This window comes from Saccopteryx leptura, chromosome 2 (genome assembly GCF_036850995.1).
Source record: "Saccopteryx leptura isolate mSacLep1 chromosome 2, mSacLep1_pri_phased_curated, whole genome shotgun sequence".
Classification (NCBI taxonomy): Eukaryota; Metazoa; Chordata; class Mammalia; order Chiroptera; family Emballonuridae; genus Saccopteryx; species Saccopteryx leptura.
The window spans coordinates 253,958,393-253,971,641 of NC_089504.1; the positions used below are offsets into that span (position 1 = coordinate 253,958,393).

The window sequence follows — 13,249 nt, forward strand, 5'->3', positions numbered from 1 at the left end:
AATGCTCCAGCAGCTGCCTTTCCGGGAGTCAGCACATTTAATTCTCAAGGCAATACTCTGAAGATGGGACTATAAGACCTGTTTTACAGATGAAGACACTGAGGCTTGGAGGGGGTCGATACCTTGTCTAAGATCACACAGCTAGTCAGTGAGAAACTGAGAACGAAACTCAGTTCTATCTTCCTCCCTCCCTCCCTCCCTCCCTCCCTTCCTTCAATCCTCCCTTCCTTTCTTCCTTCTATTCTCCCTCCCTTCCTTCCTCCCTTCCTTCCTTCCTTCCTTCTTTCCTTTCCTCCTTCCTTCCTCCCTCCCTTCCTTCCTTCCTTCCTTCCTTCCTTCCTTCCTTCCTTTCTTCCTTCCTTCTTCCTCCTTCCTTCTTTCCTTCCTTCCTTCCTTCCTTCCTTCCTTCCTTCCTTCCTTTCCTTCCTTCCTTCCTTCCTTCTTTCTTTCCTCCCTCCCTTCCTTCCTTCCTTCCTTTCTCCCTTCTTTCATGTTTTTGTCACCATATCAGAGTGAGGGGATACTATTATAAGTTTGAGTCCAGGGCTTTCTGAAAGGGCTCCCCCACTCAGCCTCCCTCAACCATGGACTAGTCCCTGCATCCTTGAGACCCCTGTTTACACGTCTGTACAATGAAGGGCCTGAGGGGCCCTTAGAGGTCCCCAGGGTGCCAGCCCTTCAAGACCCATCAAGCAGCCCCACTGAATGTTGGCTCTGACCTCCTTTCTCCCGCCTTACCTTAGCTCTCTTCCCCAAATCCCTCCACCTTCAGCCTTTTATTCACCCCAACTGTGGCAGTGGGTCTCCTAAGCATTCACAAAGGCCTAACCTCACAGAACTTGGGGAACCTGAGGATCTCGGGGTGAGCATGCTCTTCAGACACCCAAACTCATAGGCCAGAGGTGGAAGGGCTGCCCTGCAGTGGACGGGACCAAAGTGGGAGCTGAGAAGACTTTTCACACCCAGGACCCAGCTGCCCAACTATGAACAGGAGTTGGGATGTCCAGGTCACAGCCTTGGCCACCGCACTCACTGGGCCATGTCACAAGACCGGCCCCAGTAACCTGAACGTTACCTCTTCCAGGAACACGGCCACAGCCCCACACCCCCCTGGGTCCAAGCAGTAACCCCCACATCAGTGCCCTGCATCCCTGTGTGATGAGTCTACCTGACCCAAGTGGCAAAAGGCCATGTCTCGATCACATCTGTATACCCACACCTAGCACCATGCTTGGCTCACAACCATGACCCCACGGCCCTGGATGAATGAGCAAACCCCCCTGGCCTAATGCCCCGCCTGGCAGGACCATGTCACCTTGTGAGTTCCTAGCACAGTTCACAGAGCGTCCTGCCCAGCACAGGAGCCACGCTTCACTCCAAGCCTGCGAACGAGTTGCCCTGTTTGTCCGGGCACAGGAAGTCAGGAGAGCAGGGACTTTTCTGTTCTCAAGACTTGACAAGAATTTCTGCTTTGTCCTGCCAGCCAGCACCTGGGACAGGACAGGACCTACAGGGCTCCCCCCCCCCCCCCGGAGCAGGAACGGCATGCCACCGCTGACCAGGGAGAGGCCGATAGGTCAATGGGCAGCTGGTTCCATTTACTCGAAGCCCCGGGGGACCTTGGAGCTCCCAGGGCCCATATGCCTGGGGGTGGAGGCAGCCCCTGCGAGGTGTGACCACCTGCCCTGCCTGCTCCGCTCAGTGATCTGCAGCCAGCCCTGACCCTCCCTGGAGGAGATAGCAGTGACCCTTGCCACAGACTTGAGGACAGCAGGGAGGGGACCAGAGGCTATTAGCAAATCAAAAGGGAAGACAACAGGAAGAAAATCACTGTGGCACATGAAAGTGTTACATGGAGAGCGAAATCTGCTTTCAAATACAACAAGCATGCCCTTGCTAAGAAGTGTCCCGGGCATTAAAGACAAACTCCCTTTCTCCCTTATTTTTTTTTTACACTCATTGCAAGCTAGATCGTCAGTAGTCCTGGTCATTTCTCTTTGAACTCTCCACTTTTCACACCTACAACAAACACGCAGGCTGCAACAATTCTCTCTGGTTCCAGGGTCTGTCTTCAAGTGTTCAGATGCTCCCCAGAACGGCCCCCGCCTCAACCTCTCCTGTGCTCTGTGCACATGTGTACCGCCACCCACAGCAGTCTCTCCCCTCTCCCGTGCACACGCACACTCACTCACACGCAGTCGCTCTGTGCCCGCACGGGCACACGCAGAATTCGGGACTCATCCCGTCCGCTGCCCCCTCCCTCCCTGCCGCGCCCCCTCCGTCTCCTGAGGTGGTCCAGACAGGCGCCACACTCACCGCCGAAGCCGGTGGGGAACTTCATGAAGTGAGAGTAATTCCCGTACATGTTGGCTCTTTCAGCTCATCGTCCTCTCGCGCGTCTTCCGAAGATCGCAGGAGGGGGGGACCCCTCCCCGGGCCCCCCAGGCACAGGCCCCCACGCACCCTTCAACTTGGGCGACCAAGAGTGGTCATCGCCGCCCAGCAGCAGCCAGGAGCTTGGGCTGGGCCAGCCCTCCCGGATTAGCCAGGAATCCGCCTCTCGATCGGGGCGGCCACATAGCGCGCTGCAGCCGGAGAGCGCGGCGGCAGCTGGTGCCTGTCAGTAATCACGCATAATACCGCCGCCGTCTGAGTTCCTGTTGCTAGTTTGATTAACTCGGTGCTGGGCGGCTGCGTGTGACTCTCCCAGCTCCCCACCGGTCCCCAGAGGTTCCTACCGGTGGCACGATCTATTATCTAGGAAGCCAATCGATGTGTGACCGCCCCTCCGTAGGTCAGGAGAAAGAGAGGGGGCGGTGGCAGGGAATGAAGACTCTTCAGGTGCCTTTTCCTGGACTTGCACCCACACACACACAAAAATCGATGGGGTTTTATTAAAATGCATTTTTTTCTCACTCCGGCTGCTCTCTCTATCTGATGCACTTGCCATCGGATCTGGGACCGGGCCTGGGAGGTGCGGGTCAGGGGAGGACAGATCCATCCCCAGCACTGGAAACCAAAACAGAGCAGCCCTTGGGTTTGGGGTGGGACTCTCTCCTGTGCCGCCGGAGGCTTTTGGATCTCAGAGTGGAAGCCTGAGAAAGTATAGCCAGGAGGGAGCCGGGCTCACATCCCAGGTAGGGCTGGGTGCTGGCTGCCGGTTCCCTGGAGGGCGCACTCACCTACGTCCCCTGTCAGCGCACTGCCAAGTCCTCACTCGCACAGAAACTCTTTTGGGTGGAACAGACCCACAGAGCCAGGTACCCCTTTGAGGTCAGGGTCTGTGACACAGCTTTCCTGACAAGGCACTGCTCAGCCTATACTTGCACACCTCCAACAACGGGGAGCTCACTACCCCCTCCCACTCCATTTCTGGACAGTTCTAACCATGGGGAAGTTTTTACTGAGCTGAAATCCACCCCTTCTCCCGCCCGCTTCTGTCGACTGGCTCCGGGCACCTCCCTGGAGCCACACAAGAGAGTCCCGTGAGGGTGCAAATTCAGACACAGATCTCCATGCCCATCGTCTGTCTGTCTTCTCCAGGCACGCGCGGCACCTGTAGTCATTCCATGTGTCCCCGAGTCTCCACTTGTGCCCACAGCCTATCCTTATGGCTGGCACTTGAATTCCCAGACTTGCCCTCCTGGCAGAGAACAGGGCCACCCCAGACTTGGATGTGATACTCCAGACATGGTACAAATCTCCTCCTCGTGCTGTGTGTTGGCAAAAGGGGGGTGCTGTCAGCACAGCCCAAGGCGTCAGAGCCCTAGGGCCAGGGGGATAGTGGGGGGGGGGCTGGAACAAGTATCCAAGCGTTTCTCCTGATCCGGCCCAGGACAGAGAGAGCCAGGGGGTGTGCTGAATCAGAGCCCCACAGGAGAATATCAAGACTCCAATGCTAGGAGATCCCGGAGGAAAAACTGAGAGTGAAGGGCCAGAAAAGGAACAAAAGTCAGGAGCGTCAGCCCCACATGTTAACTCGTGTAAAATGGACTTGATACCTTCCTCCCCCCATCACCAGGACCAGTTGTCTCTTTAGACACGGGCTCCATCCCATTCTCGGGCAGTTAGCTAGCTCGGGGGCTGGCACGCACCCCCTTCCCGATATCCTACTGACACGAAATGTGGGGCCAGTCCCTCTCTCCACCCCAGGTCTCTGGGATCCAGCTTCTTCCATCTGGTTATTTCTAATCCCCACCCCCACTTCATAACATGAAGAGCTGAGGAACTGATCCCTGTATCTCACCCAGCCCGTGGGGAGCGCTGTTGAAAAGGATACAGCGAGGGCACGACATCTTACAGCCCCCCACCAGAAGGTCCTCCGGCCAGGACCCTGGACCCTTGGTGCCCGCCACTTTCTAGTGATGTGGCCCAGAGAGGTGGGATCTGCGGACAGAGCGCCACTGCGGAAGCCAGAGTGCTGGGCACGGGTCCCAGCTCCACAGCTTACCGCCTCACAGCGCTGGCAAGTTACCCAGTGCCCTGGGCCGCAGTGACCGACTGCCTGGGCTTGTCGGGAGGACCAAGCACGTCCACACACGTGAGGCACCCAGACTGTCCCAGAGAGGCCAGTGAACATGTAGCTGCTCTTTTCCGTGACGACGGTGTGACGATGGTGATGGTGATGGGGCCTCTTCATCATGTCCTGCTCGTTTGTAAAATGAGGAGGCGGGGCTAGATGCATTCTAAGGTCCCCTTCTACTTGAAGTTCAGTGCGCATTCATCCGGCGCCCCCTCCACCGCCGTCCCCCTTCCCCACGGAGGTACCAGGAACATGCATTTTCCTGGGGCACAAACCACATCTTCTATCGTACACCCAGCAGGGAGGGAAGCGAGTTATTCCGACATACTTGGCCCTTTGGCAAACTGCTGCTGGCAAATGGGGGCTTCCCAGGACTCAGAACTGGCCCCTAAAAAGCTCTCTCCAGAGCTGTGTCCAAGGTCAATGTCGCCATGGCCTGTTGGTGGTCTGTGATGGACTCTGCCTGCCTCCGTTCCCTGGGTCAGGCATGTTCCGTAGGTCAGCACGTTCCCTAGGTCAGCACGTTCCCTAGGTCAGCACGTTCCCTGGGTCAGGCACGTTCCCTGGGTCAGCACGTTCCCTAGGTCAGGCACGTTCCCTAGGACAGCACGTTCCCTAGGTCAGGCACGTTCCGTAGGTCAGGCACGTTCCCTAGGTCAGCACGTTCCGTAGGTCAGCACGTTCCCTAGGTCAGCACGTTCCCTAGGTCAGCACGTTCCGTAGGTCAGCACGTTCCCTGGGTCAGGCACGTTCCCTAGGTCAGCACGTTCCGTAGGTCAGCACGTTCCCTAGGTCAGCACGTTCCCTAGGTCAGCACGTTCCCTAGGTCAGCACGTTCCCTGGGTCAGGCACGTTCCCTAGGTCAGCACGTTCCCTAGGTCAGCACGTTCCCTAGGTCAGCACGTTCCCTGGGTCAGGCACGTTCCGTAGGTCAGCACGTTCCCTGGGTCAGCACGTTCCCTAGGTCAGGCACGTTCCCTAGGTCAGCACGTTCCCTAGGTCAGCACGTTCCCTGGGTCAGGCACGTTCCGTAGGTCAGCACGTTCCCTAGGTCAGCACGTTCCCTAGGTCAGCACGTTCCCTAGGTCAGCACGTTCCCTGGGTCAGCACGTTCCCTAGGTCAGGCATGTTCCCTAGGTCAGCACGTTCCCTAGGCCAGGCACGTTCCCTAGGTCAGCACGTTCCCTAGGCCAGGCACGTTCCCTAGGTCAGCACGTTCCCTAGGTCAGCACGTTCCCTAGGTCAGGCACGTTCCCTAGGTCAGCACGTTCCCTGGGTCAGGCACGTTCCCTGGGTCAGCACGTTCCCTGGGTCAGGCACGTTCCCTGGGTCAGGCACGTTCCCTAGGTCAGCACGTTCCCTAGGTCAGCACGTTCCCTAGGTCAGGCACGTTCCCTGGGTCAGGCACGTTCCCTAGGTCAGGCACGCGCTTCACAGAACGCAGCCTGGATTCCTCGGCCTGGCCTCTCTGGAAAGTGCTCTGGGACAGTCGCCACCAGGCCCACGGACACACAGCTCCGTGGCTCCAGCCCTGTGACCTTGGCAAGCTCATTCACGTCTCCTCTGGGAAAATGCCCGCCCTGCCAGCCTCATCGAAATGTCTGGGTTTTGTTTTGGTTTCCTGGGTTTTGTGATGATGGTTGTGCATGTGCTTGGTTTTGGGGTGGGTAGGGGGGTTCTGTTTGTTTTATACTATGAAGTTCTGGGCAAACCCAAAAAAGTCACCCTTTCTTGTTTTCTTCTCTCTTCCTTTCTCCGACGGCCCCGTCTGGTCTGGGTGCTCTGCTCACGTGGGAGCACAGTTTGTTTGTTCTTTCCAGCCTCTGGTTCATCGTTCCTGCCGTCCACTGTGTTTCCACACAAATTGTCTTCCCCACATAAATGCTAGAAACACTAGTAGGTGTTCGCTGAAATTTATCTTTTTTTACTAGAAAGTGCTTGACGGGCTTCTACCAAAGCTTTTCTTGTGACATCTCCCTCCCTCATGGCTCCACGTCCTATAACAAGCCACAAGACAAGACACGGGGGGACACGGCCTTTGTGTCTAATCCACACGTTCTGAATGGCACCGCCGTGTCTTGTCCCAGACCGTTGTTGACATAACAACGTGATCCTCCAGTAAGCCCTTCCCAGACAGCCCCGCTGACTTCAGCCGCTCCACTGTCTCCAGCTGTTCCTGAGCGCTCACTCAGGTGTCAAACGGAAGGCCAAGGACTCCGGGTCCCGCGGGGGTGGGGGCTCTGCAGTGGGAATTAGCAAATTCATTCACAAGGACGCTACCTGAGCTCACTCCTCGCAGGTCCCCTGACAAGCTTAGTCCTCTTATGTGACATGCTCCACTTTTACAAAAGCCAACAGGGCCGCTCCATGAACGCGGAGGGCGTGTTTCCACCTGTGTGTTTGATGCAGGGTGGGCCAAATCGCTTATGTTCACCAGGTAATAAAAGATGATAGCTTTTTACCACAGGTCTTGTTCATGCATTTATTTGATTAATTTATTGTTTTGCTTTGGACCAATGGTGATAGAACACAGCATCTTGCAGAGAACATAAAGGAAAAACAAAGTTGCATATTAGATAATTGCCCACAGACATGAGATGTAAAATTTAGACACAAATACCTCCATGCTGTTGATGCAGATTACTAAGTCCCTATTTGTGTCGTACTCTCCCTAGGTAACAGCATGTAAAACGTTGACGGGTTTTCCCAAATAGTAAAGTTAAGCAGGGCAGATTGTATGATCCCAATATTATGAATGAAAGGTTTGAGCCCATGGCTGTGATGTCAGAGGAGGAAAGCTAGCTACTCTAACAATCCTATTTCAGGCTGTGGTCTCTCTCCACTAGGCAGTGACAGAAATGATAGGTATAAAAACCAGTCCCCTGAGCCCTGGCTGGTTGGCTCAGTGGTAGAAGGTCAGCCTGGCGTGTGGATGTTCCGCGTTCAATTCCCTGCCAGGGAACATAGGAGAAGTGACTATCTGCTTTTCCACCTCTCCCCCTCCCCCTCCTGCAGCCATGGCTCAGCCGTTTGAGCAAGTTGGTCCTGGGCACTGAGAAATGGCTCCATGGCCTCCACCTCAGGTGCTAAAAATAGCCCAGTTGCCGAGCAACAGAGCAAGCATTGCCCTTAGAGGACTTGCCAGGTGGATCCCAGTTGGGCACATGTGGGAGTCTGTCTCTCTGCTTCCCCTCCTCTCACTTAATTTTAAAAAAAAAAAAAAAGCCCCCAACTCTGACTCTTAGCCAATGCATCTTTCACCAAACAATGGTCCTTCTCTTGTTGTGTTTCTATTACATTATGTGTGTTTGGGCTGGGGAGGGGGGAGTCTATATATCAGTTTTCCCATCAGTTTTCCCCTTCTCCGGCACTCATTCATTCAATTATCATTCAGCCAACACTTCTTCAGAGCCTTTTACATGATAATCACCAGGAATGGGCCAAGGGACCAAGTATATAATGCTCCTGACCTCAGGGAGCTTACGCAGTCTGGCAGAGGAGACAGGAAGCCCATCCGTCATCACAGACACAGATCTATCACTATAAGCCATAATCAGTGCTATGAAGGGAAATAATTGGATGAGATGAAAGACTATAGCAGGGAATCTAATTTCAGTTGGAAGATCAGAGCAGACTACTTTGAGGAAATGGCAGTTACGCTCAGATCTAACGAATGGGTAGAATTGAGTCTAAGGGGGTGGACCAAGCAGAGAACACAGAGGGTCTCCTAGCCCCAAGGAGGGAATGAGCTCAGTGCATTCGAGAAGCCGGGGGTAGGTGAAATGTCCAGGTGTCCCCTTTAGAAGATCTGGCCTTTAGGACTTCCATGGAGCCACGGTCTTGGCCAGGATCCGGGGTGTACCACGCCACGTCCCCGCTGGGCTGGGGAGACCTCCCTTCCTGGCTTCATCTCCCCTCACGTGCTAGCCAGGTCCAGATGACCCGCCATTTTCCAATGGCGACACCCGGAAGCCATCATCACATGCGTGTTCATCCCCCCCTTCTACTCGGTAGCCTTTCTTCCTTCTCTTCTCTGTCCAAATACGACCCGGTTCTCATGCAGCCCTCAGGTGGCCCTCTGGTTGAACCACGCTTTCTCCCCTGGACCCCCCACTCGGTGGCTGGGACCACTCCTGGCCACTCAACATGTTCCTCTAACATTATATCAGGAATGCATCCGGGAACCCTTCTGACTAGACTGCCAACCCGAATGCCTGGCAACGGAGCCCAGGTCTTTTTTTTTTCCCCCAACAGCCTTCCCAACAGAGCCCAACACAGAAAGAAATCCCATTAAGTGTGTGACTAATGAAGGAATAAAGGTTCATTGAGTAAGCTGACATCTCCCGATGCCAGCTCACGAGGACATGAGTGTCCCCCGCTTCCAGCACTTCTGTGCAGCCCGGATGTCGTTTTCCTGGGTTACTCTTCCTGGAATCACAGCTTTGGGTGTGGACGGGCCCGGTGCCCACATTAGCACAGGGCCTCTGTCTCGGAGACTGAGCTCCTCGGAGGACAGAAAGGATTCAGAAAGAGGGGGCTCACTGACTTCAAGTGTCAACTGCCTCAGCTACCAAAACACACGAGGCCATGGCCATACGGCGTAAGATGTGTCCAAAGGCACACGCTCTATCTACACAGTGCTTTGCAGCCAGGGACATTTGTATCTGAGCTACTTGCTCAGTCACTGGTGAGTTCCCTTCCAGGGTACACATTTGAATCGGCCAGAAAGCTTTAAAAACATGGCAGAGGCCTTTGTCCACTTCCAGGGATGAGTCCATTGGTCCAGGGTGGTGGTCTGGGTTCTAGAACAGTTAAAAGACCCCCCGATGTGATCCTCGAGTGCAGATTTTGGGAACTATAGACTTGAGGAAAGAGAACCTTCCTCCAACAGGAAGCTGAGAAGGGCCCACGAGCAGAACATGAGAAACCGGCTCCCAGGATCATTCCGAGGGGCCCCTGTGCCCCCCCCCCACCTGGCCGATCTGCCAGTGCTCACCACCGGGGCTTATGACCCCAAGAAGCTCTTGCCCATGGGAGACGTGGCAGAGAGGCCATCTGCCGCACAGGCTTCACACCACTGGCTTCAGGTCTGCTGGCGTGGTGTTCTCAGCATGACATGCTCACACCCCCGCCGCTGTCAAAGTCTGACCCATCGGAGGGACCACCTAGAGTCCGTTTTTGCTGTCCGGCTTCCCTACAAAGAGTTAGTACTTCCACTGTTCTCCCCCACCCCCCAAAAAAGTCTTAAGTATCTACGACAGCACAAGTTTAATTTCTGTTGGTATCCTCATGGTTGTTAAACTGGAATGTTTTTCTTCTGTGCAGGGACAACCTCTTCCTCGTGTCTACGTTGTCTAAGGATCTAGCCCTGTGCTTTGAACACAGTTGGCGCTCAATATGTGCTTCCAGAGCGGATGCTTGAGAGTCCAGCTCAGAACAGGGCTGGCTTCCTTCCTGCCCCGGCCCCGATGGGGAAGAGTTTAAGGGTGACTTGTAACAACCTTGAACTAGAAACTGGCGTCGCTGTAAATTTCTCAAGGCAGAAGGGACGCTTACCCAGATAGCTGTCTCCAGGTCTTGGTCCCCAGTCCAGTCATGACCCCAAAACCCTCCCTTAGGCCTCCAACGCGACTGCCATGGCAAAGCTCGGGGGGAACTCTCGAAATTCGGAGCAACCGTGGTCCCACTGAGAGAAGAACGGGGTTGAGACCCAAGGGACCCGTCTGGTACCTTCCAGAGAGATGCCGGTGGCACCAATGTGGGGTACTCTCATCCCGAGGCAAGGAGCCCCAGCCAAAGAGGCGGGTGTTACCAGCAGACCTCGGGAAGGCCTGTTCCAGACCCCGAGACGGAGGTAGTCATGCTGGGGTGGTCACTATTGCCGCCAGTCCACTGTTCTACACAGGTGGAGATTTGGAGACGTCCACCCAACTGCATGCAGGCCAGGAGATCTATTTTCAGGTCCTCTCTGAGTCTAGGGGAAGAGGCTCTAAATATACCTCCAGGGACGGCAGGGAGGCAGGTCGGCACTCCGGCAGCTGAGGAGGGCGGAGCAGACAGGGATGGGCAAAACCTCGCCGCTAACCCCAACTCAGGCCCGCGGCCTCACCACTTGTGAGCTATATTTACATAAGAGCAAGTGTCTGTTATATTTGACTGGGTCCAGGGGCCATGGGCTATGTGTGTGTGGCAGTGGAAACCACGGCATGTCCTCAGTGAAGCCCCTCCCCCCAGCAAAGAGTGGAGAGGACACGAAGTTCTCGGGCAACGCCGACCTGCTCCGTTCCCTGGGTGTTCGTGTCCTCGCAAGTTCTCGTAAACATGGAAACCACAGTAATGAAATTCCCCACGTGTGTGTGTCACACCTGGTGGTCAACAAAATGCTTTCCTGGCGTATTTACAAACAAGCACGGAATGGCATTAAAAGCCCAGTCCACGGGGGCTGCCGTCAGAAAGGGTGTTGGCTACTGGCTGGGACGTGAGAATTTATCTGGCTGCCAAAGTGTTCTCTGTAACAGGGAAGGCCTCTGAGCAAGTGGCCAGCCGGGATACAGGTGTCGTCCTGCCAAAACCAAACACTGTGTGACCACCTCCACATCTGGGCAGCGAAGCCCAGATGGCCAGCAAGCATCTCACTTCAGCAAGACCTGGGTGAGAGATGTATCTACCACCAGCGTCCGGGTCACTCTGCCCTGGAGCAAAAATGAATAGAAATAGCTCCAGGTGGAAAAATGGGTGATTGGGGGCAGGCAAGCCCAGGGGGGTGTGTATCGCTCAAGAAAGGCTGTAAATTTGGAACGTATTAGCAATATGGGACAGAGCTTGAGAAACCTCTGTAGAGTGTGTTCTATCAGCCTTAGAAGAGATCCCAGCCCCCGTTTAGCGGGGAGCAGCCCTGGGACACCGTTAAGAAACTCGCAGAAGGAGACAGGGTCCGAGGCAGGCGCCCTGCTGCAGGGCTGCTCAGAGGATCCAGGCGACGTCTGCATCAGCCTCCTCTGTGGGGAAGGGGGGCTTGCTGAACTCAGAGCTTTCTGGGTCCTGCCTGGACCCCCTGCCTCAGAATCTCAGGGGCTGGAGCATGCCCGGTCATGGGTGTCCCTAACATGCTCTGTCTGCAGACAGCTCCCATGAGCAGTCAACTCTGAGCAGCACGGCCTTCCAGAGCAGTCTCTGAAGAAGGCCAGGCCTTAACGGGGACTGTGCACCACCTTCCAGTGTCACGTTTGTCCATAGGAACCTCCTGGTCACTCTGCCAGGCCAGCGTCCACGCCTTTTTACAGCCTGACCAATGTCCTCAAGCCACAATGGTGACATGGCCATGTTGAACTTAGGAATCGGCTCTTCTGACTCCAACTTCTGTGCCCTTTCCGCTCCCTTTCACCTGGGAGCTGCAATCCCTGCCTGACCCATCCAGACCTCTGTCCCTGGCGAGCTGGAGGCCCAGGCGCTGGTCAGGGGAAGGTTCTGGAGAATGGGCTGAGTGTGGCCGTGAGATAGAGGCACACCAGAGCTGACCTGCACCTGCAGGTCTTGGAAAGACTTAGTTGGGAGAAAGTAGGACCAAGAGACAAGAAATAGCCCCAAACATTTGTACATAGAGGGCCGAGGGGAAGAGGTACCGCCTGGCCAAAGCAGGCCCGACTCGTTAGAGGGACAGAGCGGGAGGCTCTGCAGGGTGGACGCGGCCGAGGTGGGGGGTGGAAAATCTAAAAGCAGTTGCCCGATATGCAGAGAGGAAGGCTCTCTCTCAGGCTGCCTGTGACTTCATCCACGAGCAGCTGTTAGGGATGCCTCGCTATTTCTGAAGCTACACAAACCTTGACGGCTCTCCAGGTGGAATTTCAGACACAGCGGCAGCCTGGGCACAGATATTTAGGGAGGGGCAGGCTTTCTGACGCCGGGGCCAGGCGAACGTGCGAGGGCTGCCACGGCCCCTCCTGCCTCTGCCCTGTGCCCCCTGCACCAGAGGGTCGGTCCGGATACCTCGCTGCCGGCCTTGGCCAAGACCAGGGGCTGTGAAATCACTCGGATGTCCCCCTGGACGTCCTGGCAGGTGACAAGAGCTCCCAAAAACTTCAGGGTCTCCAAATGCTAAAGCAAACAGGGAGGAGATCCAACTCGCCCAACGAGGCGTTCTCGAAGGTCCACTACATTCTCGCCGTTCAAGGGACCAGGATAAGCTCTAAGCTCTCAGTGAGGGATCGGCCACGCCCAGTGATTAAGAAAAGCAACTCTAATCGGTGCTAAAATTAAACCACCCTTTTCCACTGGAGAGTGGGCAGAGTACTGTTGTAAAACGATCGTTCAGGCACCAGGCTGCCGGTGGTAGACCAGGAAGACACGTGAGCATGAGCGAGGCAGCAGTGAGAGGGGCTGCTGCCGCCCTCCCTCCCTCCGCACCCACCCGCCCTCCCGTCCCGTGTACTCCCGACAGGCTAGTCCCTCTCGTGCACAGCTCTGAGGTGACTCTGACGACACCCCCTGGGCCCACAGAGGTGTCTACACCGAGTCCCATTCCACTTCCCCAGGCCCGTCCGACTGAGGACTCCCATCTCCAGAGAAGTGCACAGCAGACCGTTCCCCAAACACACCTTGCACACGCCTGTCTTCCCTGCCCCTTTAGTGTTCCCGAGCATACCCGACACGCCACCTCTTCCTGACCCTCCCAGCCGGGCTGCCGCTGTCCCCTTCTGTCTTGCTCCCCCATCCCTTTCCCTGTGTGTC

At 55.7% G+C, this 13,249-nt stretch overlaps 1 protein-coding gene across 6 annotated transcripts in view; it reads right to left on the minus strand.

The window, feature by feature from the left end:
* RXRG (retinoid X receptor gamma) overlaps positions 1–13,249 on the minus strand; it is a 150,822-nt gene that overhangs the window by 36,342 nt on the left and 101,231 nt on the right. The window contains exon 1 of one of the 6 annotated variants that reach the window (XM_066371374.1): positions 2,317–2,574. The exons of 4 other annotated variants lie outside the window; for them this stretch is intronic. In XM_066371374.1, the coding sequence (XP_066227471.1) occupies positions 2,317–2,365 (49 nt within the window). In that variant the 5' untranslated portion in view covers positions 2,366–2,574. Of the gene's footprint in view, positions 1–2,316; positions 2,575–13,249 lie in introns of those variants that run through there. One more of the 6 variants, XM_066371373.1, reaches the window with a different exon arrangement.